This window comes from Microchirus variegatus (assembly GCF_963457635.1).
Source record: "Microchirus variegatus genome assembly, chromosome: 13".
NCBI classification, from domain to species: Eukaryota; Metazoa; Chordata; class Actinopteri; order Pleuronectiformes; family Soleidae; genus Microchirus; species Microchirus variegatus.
Genome location: NC_139814.1, coordinates 27,559,580 through 27,581,089, shown reverse-complemented (window position 1 = coordinate 27,581,089; position 21,510 = coordinate 27,559,580). Strand labels below are relative to the sequence as shown.

The 21,510-nt window shown below is 43.3% G+C and overlaps 1 protein-coding gene across 1 annotated transcript in view; it reads left to right on the top strand.

Annotated features, from left to right (window-relative positions):
* Positions 1–3,489: 3,489 nt before the first annotated feature.
* The window catches only part of chd4a (chromodomain helicase DNA binding protein 4a), a 29,199-nt gene continuing 11,178 nt past the window's right edge, over positions 3,490–21,510 (top strand). Inside the window, exons 1-14 of the mRNA XM_083900101.1 lie at positions 3,490–3,630; positions 7,132–7,244; positions 8,353–8,607; positions 12,107–12,225; positions 12,352–12,623; positions 12,704–12,834; positions 12,927–13,065; positions 14,751–14,920; positions 15,894–16,127; positions 17,614–17,817; positions 17,907–18,115; positions 19,122–19,253; positions 19,402–19,501; positions 20,253–20,444. Coding sequence (XP_083756227.1) covers positions 3,570–3,630; positions 7,132–7,244; positions 8,353–8,607; positions 12,107–12,225; positions 12,352–12,623; positions 12,704–12,834; positions 12,927–13,065; positions 14,751–14,920; positions 15,894–16,127; positions 17,614–17,817; positions 17,907–18,115; positions 19,122–19,253; positions 19,402–19,501; positions 20,253–20,444 — 2,331 coding nt within the window. The 5' untranslated portion in view covers positions 3,490–3,569. The remainder of the gene's footprint in view (positions 3,631–7,131; positions 7,245–8,352; positions 8,608–12,106; positions 12,226–12,351; positions 12,624–12,703; positions 12,835–12,926; positions 13,066–14,750; positions 14,921–15,893; positions 16,128–17,613; positions 17,818–17,906; positions 18,116–19,121; positions 19,254–19,401; positions 19,502–20,252; positions 20,445–21,510) is intronic.

The following is a 21,510-nucleotide window of genomic DNA, read 5'->3' as shown; positions in this document are numbered from 1 at the left end:
GGAGAGACAGAGGGACGAAGACAGAGGGAAGAAGACAGAGGGACAAAGACAGAGGGATGAAGACAGAGGGACGAAGACAGAGGGACGGAGAGACAGAGGGACGGAGACAGAGGGATGAAGAGACAGGGACGAAGACAGAGGGACGGAGAGACAGAGGGACGAAGACAGAGGGATGAAGACAGAGGGACGAAGACAGAGGGACGAAGAGACAGGGACGAAGACAGAGGGACGGAGAGACAGAGGGACGAAGACAGAGGGATGAAGACAGAGGGACGAAGACAGAGGGACGGAGAGACAGAGGGACAATGAAGATGTGCTGAGTCACTCAGAGAAAAGAGCTGAAGTGTTAAAGTTAAATCAGTGTAAAAAATGCTCTGATGTAAATAATAAATCACATGACCCTGAAAACGTCTGTACGTTAAAGGGAGAGTTTGGTGTTTTTCAACGTTATATTGTACGACGCAGAACCAGGAAGTGGATTCAACGTTCCGGGTTCAACGGAAAGTGGTTCCGGGAGAGAGTTTGGGACGGGTTTTAAACCAGTAACATACGTGCATATGTTGTGTTAATCCCAGAATTCTGACTTTAATCTCAATCTTAGAATTCTGACTTTAATCTCAGAATTCCAATTTCAATCCCAGAATTCCGACTTTAATATCAATCTTAGAATTCCGACTTCAATCCCAGAATTCCAATTTTAATCCCAGAATTGACTTGAATATCAATCTCAGAATTCATGATGTTTTTTTTTTACTTTCTCTAAAAGCTTTTTGAAAGTGTTTCCAGAAGTGTTTCATATGTTGTGTAAATAAACATCTGTGTGGAACCATGTGACGATGACGATGATGAAGATGAAGCGTGAACACGTGATGAAACGCTAGTTTTATCGTACGACGGATTTACCGTGATAAACAAACGCGACACAAGTGAGATTAAAGGTCAGAGCAGCAGTGTGGGCACGGGTGGTGGCGGCCATCTTGGAATGCCACTTCAGGGTTTTCCGAGATCTGAAATCAGAGGTCAGACGTGGGAAATTCCAAGTTCCCACTACAAATAGAACGCACCTGTAGTCCCAGAATCACACACACACACACACACACATACACACACACACACACACACACACACACACACACACACACACACACACACACACACACACACACACATACACACACACACACACACTGTAGTCAATGGTGGGAAAAAAACCTGTCTAGAACCCAGACGATTTTCCCACCATTGACTACAGTGTGTGTGTGTGTGTGTGTACGTCAGTTGGTGTGTGTGTGTGTGTGTGTGTATGTATACGTCAGTTGGTGTGTGTGTGTGTCAGTTAGTGTGTGTGTGTATACGTCAGTGTGTATGTGTGTGAGTCAGTGAGTGTGTGTGTCTGTGAGTGTGTGTGAGTCAGTACGTGTGTGTGTCTGTGAGTGTGTGCGTGTGTATGTGTGTGTGTGTGTGCATCAGTTAGTGTGTGTATGTGTGTGAGTGAGTGAGTGAGTGTGTTTGTGTGCGTGTGTGAGTGTGTGTGTGTGCGCACGTCAGTTAGTGTGTGCGTGTGTGTGTGTGTGTGCGTCAGTTAGTGTGTGTGTGTATGTGTGTGTGTGTGTGTCTGTGAGTGTATGTGTCTGTGAGTGTGTGTGTCTGTGAGTTTGTGTGAGTCAGTACGTGTGTGTGTCTGTGAGTGTGTGTGTCTGTCAGTGTGTGTGTTAGTGTGTGTCAATGTGTGTGTGTGCATCAGTTAGTGTGTGTCTGTGTGTGTGTGCATGCGTGCGTGTGTATGTGTGTGTATGTGTGTATGCACGTCAGTTAGTGTGTGTGTGTGTGTGTGTCAGTGTGTGTGTGCGTGTGCGTGTGTGTCAGTTAGTGTGTGCATGTGTGTGTCAGTTAGTGTGTGTGTGTGTCAGTTAGTGTGTGTGCGTATGTGTGTGTGTGTGTGTGTGTGTGTGTGTGTGTGTGTGTGCAGACAGCTTCAGTTGTGGCTTCCCCCTGATGTTTTTGTTGTGATTATTTTTCATATTACTCCTCACTTCCTGTGACCTCTGTGACCTTTGTCGTTCACTCACTGGTTTTTTTTCTGCTCAGCTTCCACGTGTTTAGTTTTTAAACAACAATAAAAATAGTATTTTCTTATCTTATTTTAACTCTTTGATCTGCACAAACAGCTGATGTGTTCATGAGTCATGTATGTCAACAAGCTGCACATACATCATCATGTGTGTGTGTGCGTGCGTGCGTTAGCGTGTTAGCATGCTCTCATATATACAGTACAGTAACAGTGCTTACATACAAACATGCACGCTCAACTTAAGCAGTCATGTGGTGCACACGTTGCCATGTGACCACTTTTCCTTTTTTTCATTTCATCACCCCCCCCCCACACACCTCCCTCCCCCTCCTCCTCCTGTTTTCTCCTATCTCTCTCTCTCTCTTTTTGGAGTTATGCTTATTGTGGGATGTCAGTGTGTGACTGTGCTCATTATTATTATGGGATGCCGCATGGGGGTGGGAGGGGAGGGCGTCTCCATGGTAACGGTGGAGGTGTGTGTGTGGGGTGGGGGGGGGGTGAATGCATGCATGGAGGAATGGGGAAGAGAGTGTGTGCGTGTGTGTGTGCGTGGGGGGGGGGGGGTGACTATTATGGTCTGTACGTTGCAAGGTAACTATGCAGAGTGGGGGAGGGGTGACTGAAGTGTGTGTGCGTGAAGGGGGGGGATATTATGGGATGTCTGCCCCCTGATCTCTTTGTGTGTGTGTGCGCGCGCGCGGGGTGTGTGTAGTGTGTGTGCGAGGAAGAGAGAGAGGAAGACGGAGACGGCGTCCGCACACACACACATTTTTATATATATACACAAATAAATTAAACGCGGAATATATATTTAAATCGCGCCGAACACCGTTAGCTCAACAATAACAAAAAGTGTTGGCTGCTTCACAGAAAGTGTGGCGGGAGTTACTGTTGTTGTGAGTATTTGTCACTTTATGCTTTTTTTTAATTCCGTTTTCTCGTCGTTGTTCCGCGCTGCTGTGTGAATGAGACGCGGGGGGAGACACGGAGGGAGACCCGGGTAAAGATGCCGGCTGTTGTGGATGTTGTTCGCGGGTCGATGTCGGCGTGTGAACCGGGTGAATCGGTTAGCCCGCATGCTAATGATGGCATGTCAGAGATGGAGTGAGTGAGTGAGTGAATGTGCTAATCTTTGTCTGCTCTCCTCCGTCCACCACCGGACAAAGTTGGATTAATTGTGCGGGGAGAAGAAGCACATGTGCCGGGGTGTTTGTGCAACTCTTGTGTTTTTATTCTTCTCTTCGCTGTTAAATGTTCACTTCCGTTTTCTATTCTTTTTTTTGTTTGTTCTTTATTTCCCTGTGGCCCCGGCTACTGCTGCTGCTGCCGCCGCCGCCGCTGCTGCTATCCCCCGCTCTCCTCCTCACCTCACGCCGACCTGGACAGACTCCGGCTGGGTCACAACAACTCTGGATTACCCCCACCTAAAAACACAATAACTTTATTTAGTTGGCTAACACGAGTGTTGGCTAACTAAAGGGAAAGTTTTGTGCCGATTATGTCTGGAAGCGAGGACGACAGGGATGACTACGGAGCCCCCGAGGAGCGATTAATGCACGGTAAGACGACGCTCATTTGTTAGCCATAATTGCTAATGTTCATGCTAGCGCGAGCAGATGCTTTTTTGACGTTCGTATCAATCATGTTTCATTAGCAGCGTGCTAGCCGCGCGGCTAACTACCGGTTAGCTGAGCGTTAGCAAACTAACTTCGCTCTTGCCGTCGCCAGTTCGCCGCTCTTTTAGAAAATTTAAAAAAACAAAACTTCGATTAAACCACCCCTCAAAACCACAGCCACGCACGGTGTGACTGACAGCCACGCGGAGCTGTGTACTCGCGCCGACGAACCGGCATGTTTCCCGGGCCTAGCGTTAGCCAGCTACCGGTGTTTTTTCTTTACGTGTCGATGACAAGATGGAGGCAGCCAGTTAGCTCGAAGCTAACGGATGACGTTCTGCAGCTTTCCCCTCCTCATGGTCGGCGCCTTCGGTTTGACTGTGGCGCTGGAAGAGAGAGGGCGAAAAAGTCCAAACCATCACATTTAAAGCAGGTTTTTTTTAATATAAATCACTCTTATAAACACACGTGCGGATGTAGAAGCAGCTGTAGCCGGAGTTTGCTTTGTTTACAGTTTTAAAAAAAGGCGACAGAGGAACCATTGATAACAAACGGTCGTTCAAAAACACATTAACCGACTTAAAAACAGCTTTTTATTCATTAACGCGCGACAAATCTGACATGTTTATATGTTGAATTAAGTCACTGATGATCACACATCTACCTTAACATTAATAATAAGTGTTCATAATGTCATTTAAATTAGTAATTTATTCATTTGTTTTGCACTTTAATTAGAAGTACATTAGTTTTTCCAGTGGTAGTTGATAATACCACACCATAAACTTGTATTGTGCACTTGTCTTAGACAGGATTGTACATAATTAAGCTTTCAGAGATGCAATAAAAACAACACATGACTAAATATAACACTCAAAGTGAATTTTACATGTGTTCCACGCACACAAGACTCATGATAAATACTAGAATAATGATAATATAAATGTCTACGGCTTCAAACAGTGTTAAACATTCATTTTTTAAACAAGAGGTACACAAATATAACATGTACTGTTAGGCCATGCAGGTATGTAAACGATTGGTTACTAAAATAATAAAATAATCTCTTAAACCATGAACCACTCGCTTGACAATGTCATTATCAGCATTGATCATAAATATATAATATTATTGATTAGGTTTAAGTAAATCTTAGTTTCATTCTTAAAGAAGCGTCTGCTGTGGATCGGCTCGGCTGGACTTTAGTCGGCTCAGTCTGAAGACCCACACACACCTATTGATTATTGGGATTTTCTTTGGATACAGATTTTCAGATTATTTACTTGCAGTGTTCACCACAAGGTCAAGTCTTGGAACCGAGACGTTAAAGTTAACTTCATAAATCCCAGGTTTGCTCTGGACAGTGTCTGGTGATCAGACGTGCAGATTAAAACGACAGATTATTTGTCGGTTGCTGAAAATTCACCGTTTGATTCAGAGGATGTGATGTTGTGAAGGTTCTCACTTGTTGAGAATTCGTTATATTGGACATTTGGTGGGGAAATGTTGTCTACTTTGGACATAAAGGTTCTCACACGTGTCTGGATTGTATCTAGAAAAGTTTGCTCTGTGGTTCACGTGTGGCGACTGCTTAAACCGAATAATTTCCATTCTCAGAATGAAATCGCAATTTGAAATAGGGCTGAAACAGTTACTCAATCGTGTTTTTTTTCCACTATTAAAACAAGTTTGTGTGATTTTTCTGCTCGTTAACTGTGAATAATGTTTGGTGCCTTTTGCTCTAAATAACAAAGAAATCATGTTGCTCAGCTCTATGACGTTAAGATTAGCTGGTTTTACCAAACACGTTTAATGTTGACGACGACGCTCATCCTCAGAGCTGCAGTTAGTGATTATTTTACATAATTGATTAGTTTGTTTTAATGATTTTTCTTTGTGTGGAGCAAAGAAACTGGAAAATATTCAAATTTAAGTCTTTGAAAAAAACAGGATTTTTTTAGAGTTTTTCAATAGCCAATGTTATTTTTATATGACAAAATATAACTGTAACTAATCCAGAATGTGTCTTAACCTCCAGTTATTAAATTATTTGTCTGCTCTGCAGTGCAATTATATAAAGTATTTTCAAACCCAGCCCATTCATTTATGTCCTGTATCATGGACATTTTGTTCACCTGTATATTCTTTTACTATGTAATTTCGAGTTAGCCCGTCAAGCTAAACTTCAGTGCTCTGCAATAAAATAAACGACCAGCAAAAATACTTTTCAGTTTTCTTTAAATACTTCACATTACACCTGCCGAACCCGCTCGTCCAGTGGACGACGACGACAACAATGTCGTAAACTACGACAAAAGCACAAAATGTCCACTCCGTGTGTCCCAGGTGGCTATAATAATAATAATAATAATAATAATTATAATAAAATCATTAATTTAGTCACGGATTATCGGAGCCCTACGATATATTCTTATCTAAAACACTGAGAAACCTGGCTGTGGTGAATTTAGATAAATATTCTTTTACTTTCTATTTCACACAGTTTTGCATGCACCCACCCACACACACACACACACACACACCCACAGATAGCGTAGTCTCCTTTAAATGACCTATAAAAATCCTCACACTAAAGCATGTTTTTTTTTCACTGGTGCATCTTAAATCTCTCCCATATTCATTTCCTGTAGTGGGCTCTCGGTGCAGCAGCTTTCACGTCGTCACTTTGAGCCAATGACGCAGAGTCAGATATGAAAGTGTGGCATCATCGCTGTCATAAAACACTGCAGCGAAACCTTTAAACACCACAGCTCATCAGGACTAGATCACTGTTTCTACACCCATACAGTAGTGATTGGTGGATGGGAGACCTGCAGGGTTTTTTATTCCAACCAATTAAAGAGCAGGTTAATCTGGTTCCATCATTCTGATCGAGTAGGAAGGAACTGTTGTGCCCAGAAAATGTCGGTCAGTGTTTCGCAAACTTTAAAAATGACAGCTAGTTTTATTGATTTCTTTGTTCTATGCAACCAAAACCCCCATAAAATATCAGATCTTGACTTTCTGTATAAAATGAGTGAGTCAGGATGGTTTGATTTAGTTTTATCTGTAATTTAAAATAAAGCAGTATCAGAAATGTTATAAATGAACCCACAAAAGTACACACAAATGCAGCGGTGATTAATGCTTTTTTCAATTTACATCCAAGAGACTTGGAAAAACAACAAATATGATCGTTATAAACAGAATATTTAATTAAAACCTCATGTATATTTTCTTGAAACATGTTGCAGACGTTAGGATTAAAATAAAAGCAACGCCAAACAAGACAAATAATTTATGATAGTAAATCAAGTATTCTTGGTATAAATGGAGATTTGACAACTGCTGATGTTTGGTGTGATCACTCATGTGATCACGCGACCCAAATACACTCGTCCGTGCGTCTTAACCATGGCTCGTCTACTCTGGCCTGATTTTCAGATGACGACGATGAGGACATCTCGGAGAACGAGGCTCCGAAGGTGATAAAGAAGAAGAAGAAGGCGAAGAAGAGCAAAGAGAGCAAAAGCAGCAAGAGGCGGTCGCGCAGAGAGGTACGTACTGACGCCAGTTAAGCTAGCTACGCGGTTCAAAACGTAGAGAAAGATCCGCGGGAATATTACAGACAAAACTGCGATTTCTGTTAATTACGCTGTAAAAAACCTGTTTCTTGTTTTATAAATTATTCAGATTAGACGGCCACATATTATGAGTTTTTCTACGAGCAATCGTTGATGATAATAATAATTGACGCCACATTTTTGGCTCCATTATTGCTATTATTTTCATATCTTATGGTTCATTTCAAACCAGGAAATAATTTCTTGTTTTGTCCACAAACTAAAACTGATTCACTTTTAATGATTTCTTTGTTTATATGGAGCAAAGAAACAAGGGATGGGGTCGATCCAGTATCGGAACACTGGATCTGAAATTTCTGATCCAACTGTAGAGCGATCCGATCCGTCTGCGCTTTCATATCGTCTGCTGAAATGTCTCTCTGCTAGCTGGCTGCAAAAAGTGGAATGGATTGAACGGAGCCGTGTCTCGATGAGGCGCGGAGTAATGATGCGTTCCATTCCACAGTTTCCAGCCAGCCAGCAGGCGAGCATTGTTGACCAGGAGTTAAGAAAATCCGCTCTGCAACCTCCTGCAGCACGGCATAGAAACGAGGAGAATCACACTCCTCTAGGCCAGGGTTTACGTGATGCCGGCTTTGGGCCGTGTTGGTATAAAGGAGTTTATTAAAGCTGTATATAAAATCAACAATAATGATGATAATGATATTAAAGCAAACAGAGCATCCATATCGGCATAGTATCGGTATCGGAAGATGTCCAAAATCAGGTATTGGGATCTGATCTGAAGTGGGAAAAAAGTGGATCGGTGCTTCCCTAAAAGAAAATATTCACATTTAAGAAGCTGAGAAATCAGTGATCGCATCAGAAGGACTGAAGTAATTTATCCACTTCATTGGACGACCTCTAGTTCTAGATCTTCTTGCGTTTCCCTCAAAAAATACACACGTTTCTGTGGTTTCTCCTCTTCTTAAATGTGGATAATTTCTGGTTTCTTTCAAATCATTCAAACTGAGCCATTTGGGACACGTGAACATCATCATTTCCTGCTTCGATCAACACGTTCCTCCTCTTCCCTCCTCAGGAGCTGGCCATCAGCTCTCCAGAGCCCATGGACATGGGCGGCGCCGAGGAGGCCGAAGACGGCGGCGGCGGCGGCGCCTCCGTGCATCGCTCGGACAGCGAGGGCAGCGACTACACGCCGGGACGCAAGAAGAAGAAGCGAGGCAGCAGCGGCAAGGAGAAGAAGAGGAGCAGCGGCGCCGGCGAGCGAAGCTCCTCCAAGAAGAAGGAGCCGGAGCCCGACGACGACGATGATGACGACGACGACGACAGCTCGGTAAGAAACGGCAGGAAGCTGATTTTTTTTTTTTTTAAAGTTAGAAGGTTTACGTTAACGCTGTTGAAATAGGACAACGGCACTTTTCTTTCTACTGTGGTTTAATAAGGATTTAAATGTCTGAATGAATGATTAGCGACAGTCGTGGTGTAGTCGGGCTGCTCCAGTGAAGGCTTCCTGCTCTGATCCCTAACTTCCTGTGGCCCATGATGTCCACGAGTGGAGGCCGCGTTCCATTCAGCTTTCCTGGTGTGTTTTGAACGCTGCCTGTACCTGTAATGGAGTCATGATATGAGAGACGTCAAACAAAAGAGCTCTGTGTGTGTGTGTGTGTGTGGACTCCTGGCGGCCAATAGGGGGCCTTGTATTTAATGGCAGGAGCTGGTGTGTGTGTGTGGGGTGGGTGCGTAATGCATATGTGCTGTTACCATGGTAACCATGCCTAGTGCAACACTGCACTGCGTTCCTGACCCCCTTTTTTTCCTCCCCGTTTTTTTTTTTTTTTTTGGTTTTTGTAAACACATTTCGATTCCGTGGGCGAGTTCTCGTCTGATCTGAAGACGACGATGATGATGATGAGGAGGAGGAGGAAGAGGAAAAAGCAGGGACGTCAAGTGTGGTGTCACCTTTTAAACTTTCCCCCCTGAAAAGGCCTCATTTATATCAAATATAAAAGAGACAAAGGAATGATGATGAGTGTAAATCATCACCATCAGCCATTTTGTTTTATGTTGCTCCTGCAGCGTCTCTTATGTCATGATTCGCTGATTTTTCTCTTTGTCTCACATGAGCGTAATCTGATTATGTTTGGGTTTGGACTGATCAGATTAGGTCTGGGACCTTTACCCCTTGAAATAATATTGTAATTGCGTTGCCAGTTTGAGCCTGTGTTCACACTGATTTCATTAGGCGACGATCATAAGTGGACGTCGGAGAGCGGAGACGCCTTTAGTATCACTGAATATATTTGATCAAGACATTTACCACCACTTTTCTCTGGTTTGTTCAATTTAATGTGCATTAATGTACAGAGGTTTCTGAAGTTTGTAAACCACTCACTCTCCCACACCAAAGCCCATAGAGAAAATCAGTGATTTTAGCTCACGGGGACACAGGAGCTGCTGTTCTACTGCTGCCTCGTGTGGTCACTTTGTGTCACTGAGGTTAATGTTAGCAAAGAATTTTAAAAGCTGAATTCACTAAAATCAGTCATTGTAAGTTAGTGATGGAGGCAGCAGTGGATCAACAACTCCTGTGAACTCCTGTGTGCTGTGATGTTAAAATCACTGGTTTACTCTTTGGACTTTGGTGTGGGAGAGTGAGTGACTTTGGTGTGGGAGAGTGAGTGGTTTACTAACTTCAGTTTACACACGGAACATGAAGATAAAGACGTGAACATGTTCTGAAGACATCGTAGACTTAAATTGACATAGATTTTTATTAACAAAGTATTTTGTTTAGTGGCAAAAATCGGTTATGACACACCACTCACTCTCCCACACCAAAGCCCATAGAGTAAACCAGTGATTTTAACATCACAGCACACAGGAGTTCACAGGAGTTGTTGATCCACTGCTGCCTCCATCACTAACTTACAATGACTGATTTTAGTGAATTCAGCTTTTAAAATCCTTTGTAAGGATTCACTACAGTGACCACACGAGGCAGCAGTAGACCAGCAGCTCCTGTGTCCCTGTGAGCTAAAATCACTGATTTTCTCTATGGGCTTTGGTGTGGGAGAGTGAGTGGTTTATAAACTTCAGTTTCCTGTTATTAAAGTCTGTCTTACAGTGAAGATAAAGACGTGATCATGTTCTTTAGATGTCATAGACTTGATTTGACCGAGATTATTCGGTGAGACTTTGTCTTTTTCAAAACTGTCAAGAGAAAATATTCAGAATGGAATTTGTCGCCGTCTTTTTTTTTTACCAGCTGTGCACGCGTCACAGCTCGCCTACTAAACCACACTCTGGTCGTCCGATCAATTGATCTGATTAGTATCGACTGCTCCACACTCGTGTAGTTGAAGTGGTCTTGAGAGACAGCGTCGTCACAATCTGTGGCGTGAAAAATAAAAACCAGTGCTGATGTATGTACGCTCCACTGCCATGAACCCATGTTCAGGAAATTCTCCTGTTGTGAATGAATCTGATCCCGATTGTTTCCTGCTTCTGCTTCCTATGTGAACAGCAGATTCTGGTAGACCCAGGTTGTTGTTGTTGTTGTTGTTTGATATGAGGTTGGACAAGGACGGTTAAATGAGCAGTAATGTAGTATTTCATTAACGCTGTTCATGTTCTGACTGCTGCGTCTGGACGAGTCGATTCGAGGAGTAAAGCCACGGTTTGACTTAATCCAGCAGCACTGTCAATGTTTAATGGGCGTGTGCTCAATGAAGACACCAAACATAATTATATTTCCTCAGTGCTTTCTGTTTGCTTTGACTCCAATTACAAGTAAATCGTCCACACCGTTCAGAGCTTCTGTCGGTTACTGGTTATCGTCTATGAGGCCGTTTTAATCCCAGGACGTAGTCGGACTCTCGTGAAGTTCTAACCCTCAGCGTTTGCTCCTATTTGGTTTGAAAACTCTGGAGTCAACAGTTTAGTCTGGACGTGCTGAAGCAAAGACCTTTAACCCTCTAATGGATTTATTTAGATTTTATGGCTGTAGATTTGTCAGAAAGTCTTCAATGGGTGAGTTCTTCTGCTCCTTTTTCCAGGATAACTTTCACTTTGCATATTTATTCAGTTATTCAACCGTTAATTTACGGTACTGAGAAGCTGACACAGACGGTGTGTTCCGCAGAAGTCCTGAGGTTCTGACGAGTACACACTACCGTTCAAAAGTTTGGGGTCACCTAGAAATGCACTTATTTTTTAAGGAAAATCACATTTTTTTCAATTAATATAGCATTTAAGGAATCATAAATAGACTCTGTACATTGTTAATGTGGAAAAAACGTCTGGTTTTTAAAGGAATGTGTACATAGGTGTATAGAGGCCTATTTCAAGTGTTCTAATGGTACACTGTGTTTGCTAATGGTGTTAGAAGACTATTGGATGATTAGAAAACCCTTGTGCAATGATGTTAGCACAGCTGAAAACATTATTTCTAATCTTGTCACTATATTTTAACTATATTTTCTATTCATTTATCTATGATGAATAAATGTCTGACTTTTAATGGAAAAAAGCAACAACAGTGTTGTTTTGTCCACAAACTAAAAATGAACCGGTTTTAATGATTTCTTTGGAGCAAAGAAAGCAGAAAATATTCACATTTAAGAATCTGGGAGATCAGTAATCTCAGCAGGAACGTCCACTACTGTCATGGACTGAAGTCATCTGATGAATCCATTCATTGGACGACCTCTAGTTCTAGATCTTCTTACGTTTCCCTCAAAAAATACACACAATTCTGTGATTTCTCAGCAAACCGTTTTGGACACTTGAACGTTTCCTGAAAGAAGCTGATTGTTGTCGTGCTTTTGTTGCAGGAGCCAAAGTCTTCGTCGCAGCTGCTGGACGACTGGGGCATGGAGGACATCGACCACATCTTCTCCGAGGAGGACTACCGCTCTCTGACCAACTACAAGGCCTTCAGCCAGTTTGTCAGGTACATGATGTTCTCCTGGGAAGAGTAAACAGTCGTGAACCAGAAACACCGGCCAGTTTCCCCTCCGGCTTTAAGGTGTTTCTTTGCTTTTACTCGTTTTTTAAAAATGTCTAAACGTGTCTCCAGGCCCCTCATCGCCGCCAAGAACCCCAAGATCGCCGTGTCCAAGATGATGATGGTGCTGGGCGCTAAATGGCGCGAGTTTAGCACCAACAACCCTCTCAGGGGAGCCGCCGCCGCCAACGCCGCGCTGGCCACCGCCAACGTTCCCGCCGCCGTCGACAACATGGTGGCTGAGGTGGCCCCGCCCCCTCCTGCACCTCCCGCACCGGTAGAGGCTCCGCAGCCGCCGCCGCCGCCACCGCCGCTACGCAAGGCTAAGACCAAGGAAGGCAAAGGTAGAGTCCGGTCTGGATCAACAGACTCCGCCTCCTGTGTTCTGTATCACTGTGGCTCACGGATACGTTCTGTCCTGCAGGTCCTAACGCCCGCAAGAAGTCCAAACCTGCAGCGAAACCACAAGAGAAGAAGAATAACGCCAAGACGAAGAAAGTGGCTCCGCTGAAAATCAAACTGGGAGGTTTCAACAGCAAAAGAAAACGCTCATCGGTACGAAGAACGTCTGTCCTCTCTCGTCTTTGTGTCCACTGTCGCTGAAAGTGTTTTTATCACAGCTGAGATGTTTTTAAACGTGTTCTCAGAGCGAGGAGGACGAGCCCGACGTGGACAGTGAGTTTGAGGACGGCAGCATGAACAGCGTCTCGGTCTCTGAGGGATCCAACAGTCGCAGCAGCCGCAACAAGAAGAAGACGTCCAAGAGCAAACCCAAGAAGAAGAAAGGTACGACTGCACTAGATTCTTCTTACTGAGTAAAGACGAAAGCTGCAACGTGTTTAATCCTTTGGTCCATGAAATGTTCAAAAACCTTGATCAGTGTTTGTCAAACCAGCAAATGAAGACGTTCTCAAACGTTTTTGTCCACAGACCAAAATGATTCAGTTTGAATGATTTCCTCTTTTATGTAGCAGAGAAATTACATTTAAGAAGCTGAGAAATTACATTTGAGAAGCTGAAAAATGACAAACGTGAAAATATTCACATTTAAGAAGCTGAAAAATGACAGAAACGTGAAAATATTCACATTTAAGAAGCTGAAAAATGACAGAAACATGAAAATATTCACATTTAAGAAGCTGAAAAATGACAGAAACGTGAAAATATTCACATTTAAGAAGCTGAAAAATGACAGAAACGTGAAAATATTCACATTTAAGAAGCTGCAAAATGACAGAAACATAAAAATATTCACATTTAAGAAGCTGAAAAATGACAGAAAGGTGAAAATATTCACATTTAAGAAGCTGAAAAATGACAGAAACGTGAAAATATTCACATTTAAGAAGCTGAAAAATGACAGAAACATGAAAATATTCACATTTAAGAAGCTGAAAAATGACAGAAACGTGAAAATATTCACATTTAAGAAGCTGAAAAATGACAGAAACATGAAAATATTCACATTTAAGAAGCTGAAAAATGACAGAAACACGGAAATATTCACATTTAAGAAGCTGTTGTTAAAAAAGTGGCGTAAATATCGACACAGTTTGTCCAGACGCTCATTGATACTTCATGTTCTGACCAATGAGAAGCAGTGACTGGTTCAGACTGGTCTTGGTCACATGTTGCTGCTGAAAGCCTCTCATTGGCTGGACCTGCTGACTCAGTCCCAGCTTCACCTGTGGATCCACAGGTCTGAAAATTGCCGGTTGTGACTGTTAACGACCGAGTGTCACATGGGGCGTCTGTGGAATGCACGGCCACACACGCACACACACACACACACACACATTAGTCACACTGTGACTGAGTCAGCAGGGTTAGGTTTATCAAAAAACAACAACAACCTCCTTCTGGATTTGTCGTCGCCTGCCAACGCGTCCTCTGCATCTGTTGTCACCGGCGTGAAAACCATATCACATGTTCAGTGTGGAAATCCACTCCACACTTTTCTACACACACACAGTGTTTTTTTTTTTTTAATGTGTCAAACCCACGAAGCACAAAAGCTACGCTGATTATTCGTTCTCTTCACTGAAATTCAAAGGTTGCGTTTCTGAGATTTTACCGTTTTCAAAAAACCTAGAATCTCAGTGTGGATAAAACCCTGAGTAACATTATTATTATTATTATTATGACATTTAAATTGTTGAGTATAATAAACGTTGTCGTCGTATCAAAGGCTGACAAAGGCTTATTTCTCTTTCCACGTCTCGAGAATGAAACTCTCGCTGTGTGAGTGTCGGTGAGGAAATGTGGAAGAAGTGAGTCAGTGAGTGGGTTTCCCCTTCTGACGAACAACAAACACACTCGCCTAAATCCACGGCCTGGAACACACACACACACACACACACACACACGTCACATCTGCGCCTCATTAAAGGCCAATCGTTGAAGGTGTCGTCGTTTCATTATTGTGTGTGTTTGTGTTTGTCCTTGTCCTTGTCCTTGTCCTTGTCCCTCAGAAGCAGAGGATGGAGACGGTTATGAGACGGACCATCAGGACTACTGTGAGGTGTGTCAGCAGGGAGGGGAGATCATTCTGTGTGACACCTGTCCCAGAGCCTATCACATGGTCTGTCTGGACCCGGACATGGAGAAGGCTCCTGAGGGAACCTGGAGCTGTCCACACTGTGTAAGCAACACAACCACAACTCTCATGTCCTCACACGTCCATGTCTACACTCACACGTCCACACACAAATCAATCAAACTAAAAATACTCAACCAGTTCTTCAAATAGGTGTTTCTCAAATGATCCTCTGGAGTCTCCTTCTTCTGCTTCTTCTTCAGCTGCTGGTTCTTCTGCTGTTTTTATTTCTTGTTCTTCTCCTTCTTCTGTTTCTGATTCTTCTCCTGCTTCTTCTGCCGTTTCTACTTCTGATGCTGGTTCTTCTGTTGCTTCCACTTCTCCGTCTGATGATTCTTGTTCTTCTGCTTCTTCTTCTGCTGTTTATACTTCTTGTTCTCCTTGTGATGAATCTTGTTCCTCTTCTGCTGTTTCTGATTCCTCTTCTGCTGCGTAATCTTCTCCTTCTGATACGTCTTGTTCTTCTCCTTATGATGCTTCTTATTCTTCTGCTTTTTCCAATTCTGCTTCTGCTGTTTTACTTCTTCTGATGCTTCTTGTTCTTCTGCTGTTTCTACTTCGCCTTCTGATGCTTCTTGTTCTTCTCCCACTGCTTCTTCTTCTGCTGCTGGTTCTGCTCTTCTTCCTGTTCTCCTTGTGATGAATCTTGTTCCTCAGCTTCTTCTGCCGTTTCTACTTGTGATGCTTCTTGTTCTTCTGCTCCTTCCGTTTCCTTTTCTGCTGCTAGTTCTTCTGTTCCTTCTTTTCCTTCAGATGCTTCTTGTTCTTCTGCTTCCTTTCTTCTTTCTTCTTCATGTGATCACTCTCTTCCATTGTTCGCGGTCAGACCATCTCAACTGTACATGCTGTGTTCCACAGACGCCGTCATCACAATGATGGATTTTTACTGTTTATATTTGTGCAGAGAGGTGGAGGCGGAGCCTAACGACCTCCACCTACACTTAGGAGTAGAATAAACTCATCTAAATCTCAGAGATGGACCGTGATAAGAATCATTAAAATCTCGTCTCCCTCTCAGGAGAAGGAGGGCATCCAGTGGGAGGCGAGGGAGGAGGTGTCGGAGGGCGAGGAGGAGAACGTGGACGCCGGAGAGATGGAGGAGGACGACCACCACATGGAGTTCTGCCGCGTCTGTAAGGACGGAGGAGAGCTGCTGTGCTGCGACTCCTGCCCGTCGTCCTACCACATCCACTGTCTCAACCCACCGCTGCCCGAGATCCCCAACGGAGAGTGGATCTGCCCGCGCTGCACGGTGAGTCGCCCTGATCCACCGCGTCTATTAGTGGATGTTTTGTTTCTGGTCAGAGGAGGTTTTTATTCAGGCGTTTGTGAGCTGATATACTAAATATTATATATTCAACTTCTACAGTTACAGCATGTGCATACGTTTAGGCGTCCTTGACCATTTTTTTGATTTCAATACCTTTAGCACTAACTATTGGAACTCACATTTGGTTTGGTAACCTCAGTGACCCTTTGACCTCCATACACGGGTGAATCCAATCATGAGAAAGGGTATTTAAGGAGGTCAATTGTAAGTGTTTCTCCTCTTTGCATCTTCTCTGAAGAGTGGCAACATGGGAGCCTCAAAACAATGATTGTTGAACATCATGGTTTAGGGGAAGGATACAGAAAGCTATCTCAGAGATTTAAGCTCTCAGTTTCAACTGTGAGGAACATTGTGAGGAACTCTTCCAGTTCCTCATAGGCACAGTTCTAGTTAAGGCCTGAAGTGACAGAGCAAGAAAATTCTCAGATAAGCAGAGGTTCAGGATGGTGAGAACAGTCACAGTCAACCCACAGAGCAGCTCCAAAGACCTACATCATCATCTTGCTGCAGATGGTGTCACTGTGCATCGTTCAACTATTCAGCACACTTTACACAAGGAGATGCTGTATGGAAGAGTAATGCAGAAAAAGCCTCTTCTCTGCACCCGTCACAAACCGAGCACATTTGGACAACCCATCATTTTGGAATAAGGTGCTGTGGACAAATGACAATGGAGTTATTGGGGCAAAACGAGGGGCGTTATGCATGGTGGAAAAAGGACGGAAACATTTGGTGGTGGTTCCATCATCATGCTGTGGAGCTGTGTGGCCACTCGATATCAGCAGATTCTGGAGAACAAATGTCCAGGAATCAGTGACGAAGTTGTGCCGGGGCTGAATCTTTCAACAAGACAATGACCCTAAACACTGCTCAATATCTACTAAGGCATTCATGCAGAGGAACAAATACAACGTTCTGGAATGACCATCTCAGTCCTGAAGACCTGAATATTATTGAACATTTGTGGTGTGATTTAAAGCGGACTGTCCATGCTCAGAAACCATCCAACCTGACTGAACTGGAGATGTTTTGTAAAGAAGAATGGTCCAAAATGCCTTCAGCCAGAATCCAGAAGCTATAGGAAGTGTTTAGAGGCTGTTATTTCTGCAAAAGGAGGATGCTCAAAATCTTTTGCGGTGCCTTAACGTGTGCACATGCCTAATTTTGTTTAAATAATTCTTGCCGACTTTCTGTAAATCATATGAACTTTATGTCGCTTCTCAAATATCACCGTGTTTGTCTCCTTTATGATATATTTAACTGAAATTTCAGAAAAAATCATTGCAAACAACCAATGATTTATAAAGGAAACTTACAGGGGTAACTCGGTCTTTTAAAAGTATCTACAGAAACCAAAAAAAGGTAAATAAAAGACTCATTATTAACATCTGTCCTCCTCCTCCTTCAGTGTCCTCCCATGAAGGGGAAGGTCCAGAGGATCCTGACCTGGCGTTGGGGTGAACCGCCCCCTCCCACACCTGTGCCCCGCCCTCCCGACCTTCCAGCCGACGCCCCTGACCCCGCCCCGCTGGCAGGGCGGCCGGATAGGGAGTTCTTCGCCAAGTGGTCCGCCATGTCGTACTGGCACTGCTCCTGGGTCACTGAGCTGCAGGTGAGCACACACACACACACACACACACACACACACACACACACTGGAACACACATCTGACCTTCATCCTCCTCTTCCTCCTCCGTCAGCTGGAGCTCCACTGTCAGGTGATGTTCAGGAACTACCAGAGGAAGAACGACATGGACGACCCGCCGCCCATCGACTTTGCCGACGGCGAGGAGGACAAGAGCCTGAAGAGGAAGAAGAAGGACCCCATGTACGCTCAGCTGGATGAGAAGTATCTCCGCTTCGGAATCAAGATGGAGTGGCTGATGATCCACCGCATCCTCAACCACAGGTCGGTGCACGCTGCGACTTACTCGCGTGAAGGAGACTCTCCCACACCAAACCACATAGAGAAAACCAGTGATTTTAGCTCACTGGGGACACAGGAGCTGCTGGTCCTCTGCTGCCTCGTGTGGTCACTTTGCGTCACTTAAATAAATATAAATGAAGATTTTCAAACACAGTGACAAAATAAGACATTAGAACGTAGTGATGGAGGCAGCAGTGGATCAACAACTCCTGTGAACTCCTGTGTGCTGTGATGTTAAAATCACTGGTTTACTCTATGGGCTTTGGTGTGGGAGAGTGAGTGACTTTGGTGTGGGAGAGTGAGTGGTTTACAAACTTCAGTTTACACAAGGAAAAGTCTGTCTAACAGTGAAGATAAAGACGTTCATGTGTTCTTAAAGATATTGTAGACTTAAACTGACTTTTATAAAGTGACTTAAATGTGTTTTCTTTGTGTAAACTGAAGTTTGTAAACCACTCACTCTCCCACACCAAAGTCACTCACTCTCCCACACCAAAGTCCATAGAGTAAACCAGTGATTTTAACATCACAGCACACAGGAGTTCACAGGAGTTGTTGATCCACTGCTGCCTCCATCACTAACTTACAATGACTGATTTTAGTGAATTCGGCTTTTAAAAACCTTTGTTTAGGATTCACATCAGTGACGCAAAGTGACCACACGAGGCAGCAGTAGAACAGCAGCTCCTGTGTCCCTGTGAGCTCAAATAACTGATTTTCTCTATGGGCTTTGGTGTGGGAGAGTGAGTGGCTTACAAACTTCAGTTTCCTGTTGGAAAAGTCTGTCTAACAGTGAGATGAAGACGTGAACATGTGACGTAGATATCGTAGAGAGTAGATTTTGTTTCGTTGCTACTACAACTTTATATGGATCCCTTTAAACGTAGCCTTTTACTGAAACTGTGTGTTTGAATGCCTTTACTTCATCATTCTCATGTTCCATATTCATGTTTTGTTTATGCTCCATTCTCCACGTGTGTCTCGTCAGTGTGGACAGAAAGAATAACGTCCACTACCTGATCAAGTGGAGGGAGCTGCAGTACGACCAGGCCACCTGGGAGGCCGACGACATGGACGTGCCCGAGTTTGACCCCTACAAGGTTCAGTACTGGAACCACAGGTGAGTCACAGTCCACGCACACACACACACACACACACACACACACACACACACACACACACACACACACACACACACACACACACACACACACACACACACACACACACACACACTGTGCTTTACTGACTTCACTGTGTGTTTCCAGGGAGCTGATGATGGGAGACGAGGGGCGACCTGGGAAGAAGATCAAGGTCAAAGGTCGAGTGAAGCGTCCAGACAGACCTCCAGAGAACCCGGTCATTGATGTGAGTACAGACTCTGAGTGTTTTTTACTTTATATTTGGAAACACCATATCAGCCATTTCATTCATTTATTTTTGTAAATCAGAAGTTTTGCTTTGTGACGCGAGCGTTTATATGATGATGTTGTTGGAGCCGTGACGTTTTCCACAACATATGTTGAGATTGGAATCGTTTACTTCAAGTGATAGTCGAGAATATTTTAAAGTGTGGTTTTAAAACCAGCTGGAGACTCAAAATACGCAGAATAAAACAATATTAGAGATTTAATTTCACTGTTGGATTGTCCTTTATATCATTTTGTAAACCACTCACTCTCCCACACCAAAGTCCATAGAGAAAACCAGTGATTTTAGCTCACGGGGACACAGGAGCTGCTGGTCTACTGCTGCCTCGTGTGGTCACTGAGGTTAATCTAAATCAAATATTTTAAAAGCCGAATTTTACAAAGTCAGTCATTGTAAGTTAGTGATGGAGGCAGCAGTGGATCAACAACTCCTGTGAACTCCTGTGTGCTGTGATGTTAAAATCACTGGTTTACTCCATGGACTTTGGTGTGGGAGAGTGAGTGGTTTACAAACTTCAGTTTACAAAAGGAAAAGTCTGTCTAACAGTGAAGATAAAGACGTGAACACGTTCTTAAGATGTCGTAGACTTGACTACAGTTTTAAAAAGAATGTAACTACTGTATTAAATCATCTATAGCAAGAGTTTCTCAGAGGTTTAATCTCTCCTGACCTAATGTTCCGTTTGCAGCCAACAATAAAGTTCGACCGTCAGCCCGACTATCTGGACAGTACGGGCGGGACGCTGCACCCGTATCAGCTGGAAGGTCTGAACTGGCTGCGCTTCTCGTGGGCTCAGGGAACAGACACCATCCTCGCCGACGAGATGGGACTGGGAAAGACGGTGCAGACCGCCGTCTTCCTCTACTCGCTCTACAAAGAGGTGTGTGTCCTCAGTGTGTCCTCAGTGTGTCCTCAGTGTGTCCTCAGTGTGTCCTCAGTGTGTCCTCAGTGTGTCCTCAGTGTGTCCTCAGTGTGTCCTCAGTGTGTCCTCAGTGTGTCCTCAGTGGGTCCTCAGTGGGTCCTCAGTGGGTCCTCTCTAACACAAAAAAAGAAAAACAATTATTATCCCTCATCTCTGTGTTGAATGTACCTTTAATTCACCCTTAAATCCTGATTCCCTGACTCTGACACCGGAGCTGTCGTCCTATTGGCCGGCAGCCATTCAGCCATTTTGTGTGCGGCGGGTGAAATGTGACGACATTAAGTTGGATCCTAAACAGTATAATCAGTCTCAGGCCTTAATCATGTGTGGGCAGTCAGTGACACCTACAGGTGGGAGGCCAGAATACACTTCCTGTCAGAACAGCAGGAGGAGACACAAATGTATTTAAAATATATATATATATTTTTTTTTTTAATTATTTATAATATATAGCTTGTTATATTTAATAATAATTACCTTTTAGGGTAAACATGTAAATTAAAGCAAGGGAGATTTTGTTTACCAGGCATGTTTTAATGCATAAATATTCTTTTATTTTTTCATTCTTTTTAATGACATTTTTAGTGAAAGTTCAAAGTCTTTACTACTTAATTATTATTAGAGCTGCAACTAACAATTATTTTCTTCATCGTTGGTCCATAAAATGTCAGGAAATGTGTCAAACCTGGAAATGACGATGTTCTCAAATGTCTTTGTTTTTGTCCACAAACCAAAATGATTCAGTTTTAATAATTTCTTTGTTTATGTGGAGCAAAGAAACAAGGAAATATTCACATTTAAAAAGCAGAAACAATCAGAAATCTTGTTTTAATATAATTTGACGAGTAATTTAGTAATCTATTAATAATCTGTTCATTGTTTCAGCTCTAAAAATGGACATAAATGAAAGGAAATTGAGGTTTTTTGTTTCTAAAATCTCCTTTTTGACCACACGTCTGTACGTTCTGATTATGAGTTAATAATATTTTTTTAATGAATTGATCAAGAACAAACACAGATTTGG